This window comes from Humulus lupulus, chromosome 5, assembly GCF_963169125.1.
Source record: "Humulus lupulus chromosome 5, drHumLupu1.1, whole genome shotgun sequence".
Taxonomy (NCBI): Eukaryota; Viridiplantae; Streptophyta; class Magnoliopsida; order Rosales; family Cannabaceae; genus Humulus; species Humulus lupulus.
Genome location: NC_084797.1, coordinates 20671397 through 20688318, shown reverse-complemented (window position 1 = coordinate 20688318; position 16922 = coordinate 20671397). Strand labels below are relative to the sequence as shown.

General features: G+C 37.6%; 2 protein-coding genes and 1 non-coding gene across 3 annotated transcripts; 1 reads left to right on the top strand and 2 right to left on the bottom strand.

Annotated features, from left to right (window-relative positions):
- The first annotated feature begins 1427 nt into the window (after positions 1-1427).
- LOC133780964 (small nucleolar RNA R71) lies at positions 1428-1534 on the top strand. The gene has a single exon (XR_009869767.1). It is a non-coding gene; the product is annotated as a small nucleolar RNA R71 (small nucleolar RNA).
- Positions 1535-4083: 2549 nt separating this feature from the next.
- Positions 4084-5313, bottom strand: LOC133778935 (uncharacterized). Its single transcript, XM_062218946.1, has one exon. The coding sequence runs from the start codon at positions 5311-5313 to the stop codon at positions 4084-4086; it is 1230 nt and encodes a 409-aa protein (XP_062074930.1).
- An 8001-nt stretch (positions 5314-13314) lies between these two features.
- On the bottom strand, positions 13315-14934 carry LOC133778934 (low affinity inorganic phosphate transporter 4-like). Its single transcript, XM_062218945.1, has one exon. The coding sequence runs from the start codon at positions 14929-14931 to the stop codon at positions 13315-13317; it is 1617 nt and encodes a 538-aa protein (XP_062074929.1). The 5' UTR covers positions 14932-14934.
- Positions 14935-16922: the final 1988 nt, after the last annotated feature.

The window sequence follows — 16922 nt, the reverse complement described above, 5'->3', positions numbered from 1 at the left end:
CTAGGAAGATGAACTTGTCTACTTTTACCAAAACATCTTCAATAATACCCCGAGGATGTGCTATTGATCTGTTTGCCAACTGAAGAGTCACTGTTGTAGGTCTTGCTTCCCCAAGCTTCAATCTTTTGAACACAGAACGCGGCATTAGATTAATGCTCGCCCCCAAATCACATAGAGCATTCATGCTCTCAAAATTCCCAATAGTGCAGGGTATTGTGAAACTCCCAGGATCTCTTAGTTTCTGAGGAAGCTTCCTTTGCAGAATGGCGCTGCACTCTTCAGTGAGTGCCACCATCTCATAGTCCTCCATCTTCCTCTTCTTGGACAGTATTTCCTTCATAAACTTCACATAACTTGGCATTTGTTCAAGTGCCTCGGCAAAAGGTATGTTAATGTGAAGCTTTCGAAAAATATCTAGAAACTTCGAAAATTGTTTGTCAAGAGTCTTCTTTTGAAGTCGCTGAGGATATGGAATCTTGATGTGGTGCTCATAACTCACTGGTGACTGATTCTTCTCAAGGTCTTCAATAACCTCTTCTTCTACCTTACCCTCATTCTCAGCTTCAACTTTTGGTGCAGGTATAGACTTCTTGACTGGCTCTTCCAACTTCTTCCCACTCCTCAAAGAGATTGCATTGCACTGCTCTTTAGGATTCACCTCTGTATTACTTGGCAAATTTCCTTGAGGCCTACTTTGTAACATATTTGCCAATTGACCAACTTGCATCTCAAGATTCCTGATGGATGAGCGAGTTTCTGTCATAAACTGTGTTTGAGTGTTGGTGAGAGTCAATAATGCAGCTTGCAATTCATTAGGCCTTTCAGGTGGAGCTTGATTCATTGACTGTTGAGGCCTAGGCTGCTGTGATGAAGAGCCTTGATGCATTGGTGGCTGAGGCATATTATTCTGAAATTGCCCCTGAAACTGAGGTTGCTGGCCCTGATTATTCCTCCAAGAAAAATTAGGATGATTTCGCCACCCAGGATTGTAAGTATTGGCGAATAGATTATTCACTGGCCTCTGAAAGTTTCCCACCGCTTGAACCTGAGCTTGATCCATCGGAATGTTATTATTAATATTGGTAGGACACTGATAAAAAAAATGAGGACCACCACAGATTTCACACCTAGCTGCCATTTGAACCGCATTAGCAGATACAATGCTCTGTTGTAACTGTTTTATCAAGGAGGCTACTTGTGCTATTAGAGCAGTGATTGCATCCAGCACATGCACCCCAGCTACCTTTCTGAATCCTAATGATCTTTCTTCTGACCACTGATGATTGTTTGTGGCCATGTCCTCTAGCAGCTCATAAGCACCAGTTGCACTCTTGCTCATAAAAGTACCACCCGCTGCAGCATCAATAATGGTTCTGGTTGTAGGACATACACCATTGTAGAAATTTTGTACTAACATCCACTGTTCAATGCCATGATGAGGACATCTTCTCAAGAGTTCCTTAAACCGTTCCCAAGCTTCATACAATGACTCTCCATCATTCTGGCAAAAGTTATTGATCTTTCCCCTCAATTTACCAGCTTTGGACGGAGGGAAGAATTTTGACAGAAACTTCTGAGCTAGATCTTGCCAGGTGACAATAGAGTTTGGTTGCAGCGAGTTCAGCCAACTTTTAGCTCTGTCCCTCAGAGAAAATGGGAAAAAGCTCAGTTTAATTGCATCATCACTCACCCCATTGTATCTGAAGGTTCCACACAATTCCAGAAAATTAGACAAATGGGTGTGAGGATCTTCAGAAGGCAACCCATTAAATTGCACAGAGGATTGCACCATTTGTAGAATAGCTGGCTTGATTTCAAAATTGTTGGCCTCTACAGCTGGTGGGCGTATACTGTTTTGTACTCCCATCAGAGTGGGCAGCATAATATCTCTCAGGCTCCTCTCAGCATTGTTTTGAGCCTAACCCCCTTGTACAATTTCAGGAATTAAAGCATTCCTGCCGTCCCCTTCATTCTGTGCCATCTTCACAGATTTTTGGGCCTCCCTCTTATTCTTTCTGTTTTGCTTGCAGGACTTTTCAATCTCAGGATTCAAGGGAACAAGATTGTCTGCTCCTCTTCTGCCACGCATATACCAAAATTCACCTGAGATAGACAAATTAAGCAACTAAACAGATTAGAAACAAGAGAAATTAAAACCAAATTAGAATAAAAATTAATTAGACTGATATTGATAATTGTTTTCAGTCCCCGACAACGGCGCCAAAAACTTGTTGCGATATTTTTGCTATGCAAGTGCACACAGTCGCAATTCGTAATAAAATGGTAGAACCAAGTATCGTCCTCAAGGACTGATTTATCAATTACCAATCACTTAATTTCTTGTTCTATTTGATAAATTAAATTTCTTGATTTTTTTATAAACGCAGCAAAAGAAACTATAAAGTACAGAAACAACAATTGAAAAATCAAAGGGAATAACAACTAATAGTAAAACTTTTAATTCAATCATTGAATAAACAAATAGGACATATAATTTCATCAACAATCCTCCCTATTATTCCCTAATGCAAGGTATGAGTTCTTCTTCTTTTTACCTAATTCAATTAACAAGTTGATACAACAGCCTATAATCATACTATGAATTATAAACTCAACCTAAGTGACAATTTCCTATATTTCTATGGTAAATTGAACCACAAAGGTAGCATTAAACTTGACAACTTAATAAATATTTACACAATTAATTCAGATACTTTCGTTCGAAATTAGAATTATGACCAATATAACCACAGCAGATTTAAATCTCACTTCTCAGATTTTGATCTAAAAACATGTATGTCTGACTATAGATGGCCAATCAGTAATCTGTCTATAAGAACAGGTTATATGGAATTGAAATAGATTGAAGAAGAAGAGGATTGAAATTACATTTGTTCATAATAGGGATTCAAGTGATTCAATTAAACATCCTAAACAGAAAATTAGTTCATAACCATAATGCTAATTACAACAGAAATTAAAGATAACATTAGGAAGAAGAAAAACATGTAAAAATACTCTAAGGTTCAGCCTTCAAAACCAAGAATCTCTTCTCTGTCCGTGCGTCCCCCTCTTTCTCTTCTCTTTTTCGCCAAATTAAAACCTAGGACTCAAGTTTTTAAGGAGGCGGGCCGCGGCCCTATTTGTACCATGCCGCGGCCCGTGTTAAAATTCCTGGGCGAAAAGCTCTTTCTATGTCGCGGCCCTATGTAGCCATGCCGCGGCCCGTGTGAAGAATTATGGGCAAAATGCCCATCAATGCCGCAGCCCTCTCTAGCTATGCCGCGGCTCGAGGATCTCCTTCAAAACAATGGTTCTGTTTCACCACCTAGCCGTGGCTCTCTTTTGCCCATGCCGTGGCTCTTAAGGGATTTCTCATTTTTTCAAGTTTTCATCCCAAAAATTCACCAACACTTCCAAATTATGTTGAGAGGCATTCTTTCTTGAAATATGTTGAAAAACTTGGTTATTTTTTCCCTTTCTTTGACATTTTCTTCCACGTGCTCAATTCTTCCTGATATTCACAAAGACAGACAAACAAATCATAAACCCACACTAAATGAAAGAAAAATGAAATAAAAGACTACTAAAAACATCACCTAAACATGACAAAAACTAGACTCAACATAGTTTATGCATACTCTCTTTTTTTCCATTCTTCTTTGGGACCACGACGGGGTTGGCAAGCCAACTGGGATATAAGCATTCTTCTATTGCCCCTGTGCTCAGGAGCCGTTGCACCTCCTCTTGTATGACCTGATTTACTTCGGGAGCGAACCTCCTCTACTTCTGCTTGACAGGTGGGAAGCTATTTGAAATATTTAGGCTGTGATTAATGACGGAGGGGTCTATTCCGGGTATGTCGTACGGAGACTAGGCGAAAGTTCCCATTCTAGCTTTGAGAAATTGTATGAGGTTCTGTCTTTCTTCTTGAGAGAGCTTGGTACTTACCAGCACTATCTTAGATGGGTCATCGTCATCTAGACATATTTGTTCTAAGGTATCTAGTGTAACTAGGGGTTTTTCTTGATCTTCCTCTAGATCAATCCCTTTGAGGCATGCTGGTAGGTCCTGCTGTAATTGCTATTTGTCAGGGGAGTTGTTATGGGAGGCAGTGCCAGAACTATTTATTTCTTTCAAGGTAAGGAAGCACTTTTTGGCCTGCTTCTGGCAGCCCTTGATGTCGACGATGTAGCGCCCGTTGGGTGATTGACACTGCATCACCTGATGCAAAGTTGAGACTACCCCCTGCATCATGTGGATCCAATTTCTCCCCATGATGGCGTTGTAGCTTGTGGTGGAATCTATAATGAGAAAGTCTACTGGCAGGGTGCGTTCTGCGGCCACCACAGTCAATCGAATGACGTCTTTCGGATATACTCTTTGGCTATTGAATCCCAAAATGGGTGTGGTGGTGGGCCGGATCTGATTCTCCGCTAGCCCCATTTTCTGGAAGGCTTCCCAAAAGAGGATGTTGACCCCACTACCCCCGTCAATTAGAAATCTGCCCAGCTGGCAATGGTCAACCTGTAGTGAAATGACGAGTGGATCATCATGGGGTAGGTGTACGCCCTTCAGGTCATCATCGGTGAAGGTGATTACAGAGGCTGGATAACTTCTGTCCTCTGAAGTGACAAGATTGACCGTGTGGCCTAATGATTTGTATCGCTTCACTCGTTCTTCCATCCTCTTGTGGATTTTGGTGATATGCTCTTGGCTCTCAGTGAGTTCCACGATTCCATGGATCATAGGGACTTGCTTAAGAGGCTCCTGAAAACTATCTGAGGCTATGTGCACGGGATCTGACGCTTGCGGTGCTGGGGCAGAAGCGGGATTATGCCGCGAGGTGCCGGGTCTGCCTGCCTCCTTGATGTATTGGGTATGCCTCCCACTCCTCATGAGGGCTTGAATCTGATTGTTCAGGTTATGGCATTCAGCGATCGTATGACCGTGATCTTTATGGAAGAGGCAGTACCTGCTTTTATCCCTCCTGTCAGAAGGAGCGGTAATTTTATAGGGCTCTCGCCAGATAGATCTTTCTTTATTTTCTTCATAAATGACTTCTTGCGGGACGGTGTATTCGAAGGAAGGGTATCGTGGTGACTGTCGATCCTGTCTTGGCCTCTTTCCTTCCTTCGCGTGATCTGTTTGGTTTCGCTTCCTCTTGTCATCTCTATCAGGTGGCGGAGGGTTATTTTTTGGTGGAGCAGAGATGAGCGCAGACTTCTTCTGCGCACGTTCTCGAAATTCCAAGACCCTGAAGACACCCTCGACTCGGGTCTGCACTTCTGCCATGTCGTAGGGTGGCGTCATGGTGAGATTTTCATGTAAAAGAGATCCCACCTGCAAGCTTTTGACGAAGAGATTGGCTGCGGTAATTGGATCGACGTCGTGGATTTGATGCACGAGGTCAATGAAACACTGTAAATATGCTTTCGGGTGTTCATTTTCCCCTTACTCAATCCGATAGAGGTCAGCCATTGTTCTTGGTGCCTCTCGGTTCGCACTATATTGTTGTAAAAAGGTCCGTCGGAGGTCACTAAAATTGTTGAGGGATCCGGACTTTAACTATCGGAACCACAACAAAGCTGGCCCGGAGAAAGTTGTTGAAGAGACCTTGCATTGAATAGCTTCGTTGTTAGCTTCTAATGCCATTTTCTGCTAAAATTGGAATAAATGGTTTAACGGATCTCCCTTTCCATTAAATGCAGGCAAGGAAGGGATGATGAAGTCCCGGGGCTTAGGCTCATTCTGAATCCACTTTGAGATAGGAGATTTCTCAGTGGTTCTTGACACTAGATCCAAATGCTTGGTGGCATAAACGGATCGCCCGTCTGAGAACTTCTGCATCATTTCTCTCATCATATCTTCTTTTCCAACTGTCTAAGAACCGGATCGAGGGAACACGGTCTTCAGTTGGTGTATCGTGCGTGGCTTGACGTGTGGTTTGTTGAGGCCGGATTTCGGCTGTTGGCCGAGCGGATCCGATGGGTTCTGCTTCCTTCCGTGTATGTGTGTCACGAAGTGGGGCTTGTCATTCTTTGACCTCGGAGGGTGGCAGGAGGCCTTGGGATCTTTCACTACCGAGGTTCGTGTTTTGCTGAGGGGAACTGATGCGGTCGATTGGAACTTCGGGTCTACCAGAGTCGAGATTGTTGTTGGCTTGGGTATTGCGCGTGGTGTCACCGGATCTGCGCAGCTCAGCAATCTCAGCTTTGAGCCTAGCCTAAGCTTTGGTCAATGTCTTGATTGCTTCGTCGGACCACTGCTGGCTCGCTTCCAGCAGGCGACACATCCTGTCGATCTGGTCGCCCACGTCTGCCGGAGGGACGCTCTATGCGACTGGACCCGACACTTCGTTGCCTTTTGGTGGCATGATTCCTGGGTTTTTAGAGGATCTTGGACACAAAAAGAGGGTTCTTGATTTCTTGATTCGAGGATGTGGCTAAGGCCAAAATGTTTTTCGTTTCCCACAGACGCCGCCAATTGTTGAGGCAACAATTTGTCTTTCTATATCTGGAGGTGCAATCCAACGATAGACGATGCTTTTTCACTATTCCGGTGATGAAGTTTGCTTTGACTCGTCGGGGTCACCTGCAAGAAAGACACTCTGATGCTTAAGTCAGTCCAAAGTCTGATCCCTTTACTTTTCTATCAATCTTATATTTATAGGACAAAATATGTAAAGCAGTTAGTTAGTTCAAGCAAACCCTGGAATGGTGGGAAAAAATAACCGAATTTCCCTCCAAAAAATACTAATTTTGAATTTCTCGTCCAGAGGTTAGAGGCGGGGCAGCCTCTAACCCATGGCTTCTGCCTTCGGAGATTCTGCATATCAAAACGTACCGTTTTGAATGTTCGGTAAATGAGGAAAGGATTTTCAGGCCGAATATTTTGGGCCCAACAAAAAGAATAAAAAATACTTACTGCTTGTCCAAAAAGTTGAAGGATTCAAACTTCTCTTGTAAAGAAAGCTAGAAAATTCCAGATGGAGAGGGAAGCAGAGTGTCGCCTATGAGAGGGAAGAAAAATGGGTATGAGGGAGATCAAAGAAAAATGGGTATATTGAGTTTCATCTACAAAGTGTATATATATATAAATAGAGTATATATAGAATACAAACAGAATATATATATAAACAAAAACAGAATATATATATAAATAATAAGGAGTTTGCCATGAGCTTACCAAGACCAGTCCAAGATTGAAGCGACGAAACCGTCTGAGTCTGCCGTGAGCTTCGCCAGCCTCTTCTTGTGCTGCTGCGCACGTTCTTAGCGGAGAGGGAGAGATGGAAGACGTGAACGGCGGCCCAAATATAAACATATGAAATGGTTATGTTTTAGGGTTGGGACCTTGTAACGTGTCGACTATTAGCGGCAACATGTGTCGCTGCTAATAGCCGCCGCAGATATTTTTTTAATCAACGTGTTGAATATTAGCAGCAGCACATGTCGCCGCTATTATGTAATATGTCGTCGCTAATATCCTGTTGGAGGGAAATTTCCCACTTTTTTTTACGATATTTTAAAATTATTTCCCACATTTTTTTTATGACATTTTAAAAATATTAGTGGCGATAAATGTCACCGCTAATAGTAAAAATGTCGCCGCTAGTAATATTTTTAAATAAAAAAATTAACCGTCTTATATCAGCGGCGACTTTCGGTCGCCACTATTAATGTCGCCTCTAAAGAGTGTATTTCTTGTAGTGTAGTAACTTACATATCAAAAGAGTGAGTCACAGCAGAGAAGAAGATGAAGATGAAGATGATTTGGTACTGAGAAGTGGAAAGGCGCCTGGTTCGCAATAGGCGTAGAAGATGATTCATATCATTTGTTTGATTTCAAAATGAACAAAGCAAAAAAAGTTAAGAACGGAAAAATAGAAATCAAAAAAGAAATCTACAGAAAAAAGAAATAAAAAACTTACCTAGGAGAAATTAATGGACGGCGACTTCGGCTGGTGGCTCGACTGGTTCTATGAGATTCGTCTGCTTCAACCAGTTTTCTAAGAGGGAGTGACTAGATGGTTTTTTTTTTTTTTGTGTGTGTGAAAGGGCTAAATGAGAAAAATTATATTATGATGATTTTTTTTTTTCCTGGATCGTTAGAATTAATTTAATTTTAATTTTTTTTGTGTAGTGTTTATTTTTAAGATCTGTACCATTTGTTAAAAATAATATGACATGTTAGAAATATGATGATAAGGCAATACATGTAGGATAAGAAAGATGACATGTAAGATATTTTTAACACATCATCACACAACTCAACATCATTTTTAATGAAAAGTTAAAATGATAAGAGGGAAACATAGACGCCAAATGCAAAAAAAATTCCCTTCAGTATATGTGTAGGGTAACACTCTTTACTTACCCATATTATTAGTAGATAATCATCCTTCCAAAATGTTATAATATTGGCAATATTTACCTACCAATAAATCTTAGGAATAAATATTGGTAGGTAAAGATTAGATTTATTCTAGTGCATTTTACCCCTAGAGACAACTAGAGGGCTAGGAAAAAACTTAGGGGCGATTTGGTTTTTGTTTAAGCAAGGGATATACTCAGAAATATTAGGGAAATACCATAATGTAGTGGAACACATTTGATATCTTTCACTCTCCCACATACATGTTTCTTTTCCTCTCTCTAGAACTAAGGGGAACCTCTGAATTTTGAAGGAGATGCTAAGAGAATAAGCTGGGAATTGAGCTGAGTTTGGACTGAGAAGAACCTAAGGAGTTAAGGCTAGAAGTGGACAGAGTCTAGCTGGGGGATTCAAGCTATCAATTCAGGTAAAAACCTAACCTATGATTATTGAATTCTATTGAAATGATGATGAGCTTAGAGCTTGCATGCGAATGATTTTTAAGGCTGGTCTTGGGTGTTAGGAAGAGTAAGAATTGCTTATAAGATTGGATATCATGTTTAGGTTATAGGGATAAGAATTCTGGGTTCAATTCTTAGTTTGGCTGAAGGTTTGGGTTGAATATTAAGGCTTGGACTCGAGGGAGACATTGGAAAAAAGGGTAGAATTTCTGGGTTTGGGGCCTCGGGTTGCGACCCTGTTCTTCAGGCACCGCGGCCCGCATGCTTGAAGTGGTTGGGGTGCCTCTGATTATCTAGGCGCGCCACGACCCAGGGGGGTGCAAGTCGCGACCTGTGTCCTCCAACATGGAGGGCTGGGCCTCTGTCTAAGGGGCGTGTCGCGACCCTTATGTGAAAGTTGCGGCCCTAAATGGAAAATAAAGGGAGCTTAGGCTTTTAGACTCGGGGAGGCACGTGGTTTCGAACCTAAGCGCTCGGGACGAATTCTACTACCCGGTTTAGTAGAATTTGAGGTCCAAGAGGCTAGTATTTGTTTCCAAAACATTTATTTGAATTAGTGATTGATAGTTACCCATTGTTATTGTGATTAGGATTATCGTTAAGGCTCAAGACTAAGGATCGTGCTCGGGACCGCACTTTATTTATCGCTCGGGATTCGAGGTAAGAAAAATGCACTCGTGTGGTTGTGAACGGGACCGAGATTCCATGCTATTAAATGAATGTATTATGTAATTATATGATCATTATGTGTTATATGAATGTACGACCTAAGGGTGCCGGGGCTGGTGATAAGCGTACTGAACGCAGCTCAGCTTAAGCGAGCCGGGATCAACTAGATAAACAGAGGGCTCGTCCTAAGAGCGCCGACCTTGAACATTTGCATTATTGATTAAGATGTATGCTTGAAAATACATGTTTACCGTTGTTTAGCTCAATGCCTGTACTCTGTTGAATAATTGAATTAGTTGGACTAAAGTTGATTGAATGCTACTACTGCTATATGTATTTGTTGTTTATAATTTTCTTGCTGGGCCTTGGCTCACGGGTGCTACGTGGTGCAGGTAAAGGCAAAGGGAAACTGGACCAACCATGAGTTGGAGAGCTATGGGGCAGAGTGTACATCGCCAGCTACTCGACCGCCACGGCTGAGGGAAAGTTACAGGAATAGAGCTCTAAATTGTATTTCTCCGTTAGACTGACTTTTGTTGTATTGGCTTTTAGGAGTTGTATTTATTGCATAAACCCTGTTTTGGGGATCCCATGTATCAAACATTTGTTTTTAATGAAAATTAACAGTTTATGATCAAAATCTTTTAACCGTAACCTGTTAGTTGACTTTAGGATCACATTTATGTTCAAGCGACTTGATTAGCAAGTCTTGCACTATTTTAAAATACACAGTGTAACGGTCTTGGTTATCCAGGGTGCTACAACAGTCTCATTGATGTTTTGGCTTACATAGAACGATAGTTCTGGAGAGTCTGTCATCATGTATCTATTTTTAACACGAGAAGACATTTCTACAAAAACAGTCGTCTCATGTTCGTCATCTAAGTACAATTTTATAGTAGTGTTAAGTAATAATAAAAAAGTGCGACGTGTTTTAAAAAAATAAAAATTAGGATTATGCATTAAATATTATTATAATAATGATATTTTATAATATTTGGAATTATATTAATATCTTTTCTATATAAAAAGTGTGTATTTAAAAAAATTTCTTGGTTTTAATGGTTGTTTTATTAACTTGAATGGAATATTACAATATTTAACATAATATATCTTTAAAATCAATTAAAAATAAATATTTAATAATTATATTAATATAAATTCAAATATTATTATTTAATGGAATAAATATATAGTAATTATATTAATATAAATTAAAATATTATAAAATGCCATTATTGTAATAATATTTAATACAAGACTAAATATTTAATAATTATATTAATGTAAATTCAAATACTATAAGATATCATTATTATAATTAAATATAATACATAATCTTAATTTTTATTAATTTTTTTATCATTTATATCCAAAAAGAAAACATGTTATTTTTTTTACTTACTTATATAATTATATATTCATATTAAATAACAACAAACAATATAAATACATCATATATAGGTCTCATGTGTGTACAAATAATTTGATTGTATAACTACATAAGAAATTATAATAACATTTATCTTCTATCAATAATAAATAAGTTTATTCTCCAATCATTGATGTCTAATTTGAATAATATCTTGAATTTTTATACCTTAAATATGGTAGTTTATGATCTAAAATGTTATCATATTATTATTTTTTAAGAAAAAACCATAAACAATATTTTAGTTTAATTTTTCTTTCAATATATTTATGTCATTCTTTTATATATAATATTGATTATTTATTTAAAATTTATATGACAGTCATAAAAATTTAATAAAAATAACTAATAAATTTTTAAAACAAAACTAAACAAACATGCTTACTTGCACTTAATAATTATTAAATATTATTGTAATAATAAAATTTTATAATATTTAAATTTATATTGATATTATTCCCTACAAAATAAATTATATTAATATAATTATTAAATATTTATTCTGTCGTATTTTTTTAATTAATTTTAAAAGTATATTTATTAAATATTTGTAAGATTCGGTGAAAAAAAAACTTAAACCTAGTTACTAAAAATATGTGAGTTTAGATGGTTATGAATAAATGTAAGAAAATACTAATATTGTGAAAACAAACCGGCCAAACCTTTGTTTAGGGCAATTATTTAGTCCCTCACTTGCTTTGGATGGACTAAATCCATCATAAATTTTTAACCATTAGATTTAACTATAAAGATTGTCAGTCATTGGATCAATTTATTTTGTAAAAATTTATTAAAATACCACACTACCCTTAAAAACCTGTAACTGGTTAGAATTTTTTTTTCGGTGGGGTCTATTACTCTTTATCAATCAATCAACCAGGTTTGTAAAATATCTTCATCTCTTTCATTCTCCTGGGTTGGCGGCGACAAGGCGTAGAGCACAGGCACGAGGCTAGAAACGGTGGCTCAACTTCTCCATTACGGTGGGTCGAGTTCTTCGCTAACGGTGGCTAACAGAGCTCTTCGCACGTGATGGTAGCCTTGGGTTAGTTCAAAATAAGGTTTTGTGTGCATTTTTATAATTTGTTTTTATGAATGATGTTTAAATTTTTCGATATGTTGTTGAAAATGATATATGTATATATATATATATATATGCATATATATTTATGATTGATGGGAGGAGAGTTAGGATTGTTGGGGAATAAATGAAACATCTCCAGGAAAAAACTTAAAAAAAATCTTATGAAACAACTACAAAATATATATCAGTTTTACTTACGTGGTTATTGTTGCGTCTCACTCAACATAACATATAAATCACTTGGCGGAAGCACAATGCTTACGTTACCAAAATCGTAAATATCTCTCAAATTCATATTAAGTTTACGATCAAGTCATCAATTGTACATATTTTTTTGGATATACTCCATGAATCAGTCATTTCTACTGGTTGTAAAATATCTCCATCTCTTTCATTCTCCTGGGTTGGCGGCGACAAGGCGTAGAGCACAGGCACGAGGCTATAAACGGTGGCTCAACTTCTCCATTACGGTGGGTCGAGTTCTTCGCTAACGGTGGCTAACAGAGCTCTTCGCACGTGATGGTGGCCTTGGGTTAGTTCAAATAAGGTTTTGTGTGCATTTTTATAATTTGTTTTTATGAATGATGTTTAAATTTTTCGATATGTTGTTGAAAATGATATATGTATATATATATATATATATATGCATATATATTTATGATTGATGGGAGGAGAGTTAGGATTGTTGGGGAATAAATGAAACATCTCCAGGAAAAAACTTAAAAAAAATCTTATGAAACAACTACAAAATATATATCAGTTTTACTTACGTGGTTATTGTTGCGTCTCACTCAATATAACATATAAATCACTTGGCGGAAGCACAATGCTTACGTTACCAAAATCGTAAATATCTCTCAAATTCATATTAAGTTTACGATCAAGATCAAGTCCTCAACTGTATATATTTTTTGACAGGAAATTACTTTTTTGCCCTTACTTTTTATACCCACATCACCAGCAACTTTCTAACCGGTTCACACAACCGATCATTGTAAGTCAAAAGTAAATATGAAAAAGAGACAAACTCCTATAAAAATTTGACTCTGCAAAAAAAGGACCCCAAACTGAAGGACTCTATGAGGGACTAAAGTATTAGCCCTTTGTTTATATATTTATACTTCTCAAGTTATAAATATACATAAAATTTAAAACTGTTTATTTTTATTTGTTGGACATTACTAAACCTCACACCTAGCACGCATCGGAGCAATCGAGACTTATATATGTATAGAATATACCATACTTTTATTATAATACAATATCACTGTATTTATATGTATGTGATTCGGTCACTGCGAAACGGCGTCGTTATTCCGTCTAGTACTGCTTGTCGATTTGGACATAGACAGTCTTCCGGCGTTGAACGTGGTCTGCTTTTCATTTTCACTGCCGTCCTCACCCGAAATCTCTTCCAACGACCGTCCTTTAGTTTCAGTCACCAAAAATGTGAACAAAAATCCCAACATATTCGTCGCAGCTAATATCATCATCGCCTTCTTTATTTTATCTGTCGAGCCACTCAACGTGTAGCTCTGCACCCCAAAAGCTCCGACCATCGCCCCAGCCTTACCGGAGGCTGCGCTTATGGCGTGACACGTGGACCTCAGCCGTGTCGGGAACAGCTCGGCCGGCAGCACGAATGTGGTGCTGTTCGGTCCGAAATTGGCGAAGAAAAACGTCAAACCATACAAAACGGCGAACATCCATTTGTTGTCGTTCTTCAAATATTCATACTTGATTCCTATGATCAACATGAAGACCGACATCATGAAGAACCCTACCAGTTGTATGATGAAACGACCAAGCTTTTCGATGAAGAAGACTGTGAACCAGTAACCGGGAAAGGTTCCGAGCAAGGCGATCACGAACATGGCACGTGATGTCTCGAACACCTCTCTCAGTGCGTTGACTTCAATGTCCTTATTGACCAAACCCATCGCTGGGAAGATGTCTTTCTGGGTCAGGTTTTGACTGTAAAATGCTATGTCTAGTAGGAACCAAGTGGTGCTCGTCCCTATCAAATTCAATCCATGCCGGTTCCAAAACTCCATAGAGAATAATGTGTAGCTGTTAGCAGCCTTGATTTGACTCAACTGATCTTGGTCCGCTGCGATCTCTATATCTAAAACTTGTCCCATATCCATGGCGGCTTGCTTTCCATTTCCCACTATCAACGCCGTGTACCGAGCCGTTTCCGGCATCTTCATTCGCCAGTAGTAAGTCAAAATAGCAGGGAGAGCTCCGAGCATTAACACAATTCGCCACATGTAATCGGCGTTCGGTTGTGTGGATAAGACACGATTGAATTCACCACCTATGTAGGGCGGGGCTTTATTGTACTCGAGGAATATCTTCGAAACTATCATGGAAACCAGCCCAGCAAAGATTATCCCGACGCCTTGCATGGCGAACACGGCGGCGATGAAAGCGCCTCTGGTTTTTTTGTTTGCGTATTCGGACATGATAGTTGCGGAGAGTGGGTAGTCCCCGCCGATACCAAACCCTAACCAAAACCGGAAAAAGCATAGGGTCCCGATCACTGCCTCTTTACTGGAACCCAAAGAAATGCCGGAGCAAATGGCGCAGATGACCATCATGACGAGAGTGATGCCATAAACTTTCTTGCGGCCTAGTTTATCGCCAAGCCAGCCGAAGACGAGCTGACCGGATAGGGTTCCGATCAGAGCTACACCAGTGACGGCGTTGTTAACGTTAGGAGGAAGCTTTCCGGGCTTTGATGATTCGGGATCGAAATAGTAAAGACGGCCCAAGAGTTTGGAGACGGCTGTGATACAGAAAAGGTCGTATGCGTCGGTGAAGAAGCCCATACCAGCTATCACTATTGCTGTGACGTGGTACCATTGTGTACGAGCGTTGTCTAAGGCGCTGAGTACCGCTATGGCCATTTTTTATAAGTTTGTGGGATATCGTTGATGGGGAATTCATTGCTGTAAACTTAATCGGTATTTGTAGCCATGAGTTGTAGGTACTACTAGTTAAGAAATTTGAGGACGTGTTAAACTAGGTTTTGGGAAAACATAGAACTCAGCAACAAGGATATTCTTAAAATATACGAACTATTTCCGATGTTAGTGATTGAATGAAGTTGATTTATTAGAGTACGTAATGACAAGATATATACACATATACAAATTGTGTTTTAAATTAATTAATGCTCTTCGTCAGTACGCCAATTTATTTCCAATCCAATCTTCATGCGCAAGGATATGTATACACAAAAGAAATTAAAAAGAAATATATGTACGGATAAGAAATATTTGTACAATAAAATTAAGACAACAACATACCCCTGATCTGTCTCCCCAATTAATTTATGCATATCACTAATACAAAGGTAATAGCTTTTACTGGTCACACACTCGTAATTTCTAAAAAAATATCTTTGGAGTTTTTAAGCCTCTTCAGAGAGAGTTCTTAAAAAACTTATTTTAGAACTTGCAATTAGTATCCTAATAAAATATGTGAGTTTTAAAAAAATATAAAGATAGAATTTGAGTTAGGATTCTAATGATGAATTTTAAGGACTTACACTACAAAAAATACAGCATATACCGAGAACACGTTCTTGGTATAGACAATTCAGAACCGTGCCATATCTATGCGGTTTTTTTTCATTTTAGTTGATGTACCGAGGACGCTATACCGAGAACATGTTCTCGGTATAGGTTTTTTATATACTTCGTCTTTCCCAAACAGAGAGCTCATTTCTCTCTGAAACAAAAAAAACCCCAACCCATTTTCTCCGTTTTCTCCGCCATTTTTTTCCCATTTTCTGGATTTCGGCCCCCAAAAGCTTGGTTTTTGATAAATCTTCCCTTCCAAAGAAGATTTAGTCAGCAATAAGGTCTATTAAGATATGCATTTATATATATTTCATTTTTATTTGTGTATAAATTTATCAATTTTATTTTTCTGTTTTGGTCTTCTCTAATGGGTTTTTTCTTTGTTTATTTTCAGGTGTTGCATTATTCACAAGTGGTTTTACAGGTATCACGAATTTTCTTTATAATTTTTTGGTTTTTTTTTTTATATTTTTTGCATAAATATATTTGGGGTTTTATGTATAATTTGTTTAATATTGTTAATATATTGTTATTTGTCATATTATATATATATTTTTTGATTGTGTATTTAAAATAGGCAAGAATAATTAGTAATGAAAATTAGTTAAAAATTTAGTGATATCCAATTTAGAGGAAATAATGTTGTGTAGTATTTTAGTAAAATACATATATAGCTTTGGAGAGAAAAGTAGGAGGAAAGAAAGTTTTGGAGAGAAAATTGAAGAGAAGCAAAAGTGAAGGTTGTTTGGTAGAAGAGAAAATGTCGAAGGAAAGAAAAGCGAGATGAAAAAAAAAAGGTGGGACCCACAACAAATATTTTCTCTCCAAATTGGAGAGAAAACAAGAGAGAAAATTCTTAATAATTTTATTTGACTAAAATAACCATGTGTTACTCCTATATTTTTTCTATTTCTTTTTTAATAAATTAATTCTTTAAAAATATTTATTTTATTTTATTTTATTTATACATGAATATCATTACTACTATCAATATAAACATCCTATTTATATTTATTTCATTAATTTGTTCACAATATTTTTTTTTAACTTTGTAAGTTAAAATCATTCATTTATGTTTTATCTTCATATTTTTATAAACACTAAAAAATAATATATATAGCTTTTTATATTTACTCGTTTATTTATTTTTAGTCTAAATTTTATAATATAAATTATTTATATGTTTTATTTTAAGAATATGAAAGAAAAGAAAGAAACAAAAATAGAAAATGGTAGACATAGTTATTTATTTATTTTTGAAATCTAATTTTTAATAATAGGCACGATAATTTATAAAACTTTGGAATCAAAAT

Excerpts from the sequence above, each read along its gene's own strand:
- LOC133778935 (XM_062218946.1), bottom strand. The coding sequence starts at position 5,313 with ATGACGCCACCCTACGACATGGCAGAAGTGCAGACCCGAGTCGAGGGT.
- LOC133778934 (XM_062218945.1), bottom strand. The coding sequence starts at position 14,931 with ATGGCCATAGCGGTACTCAGCGCCTTAGACAACGCTCGTACACAATGG.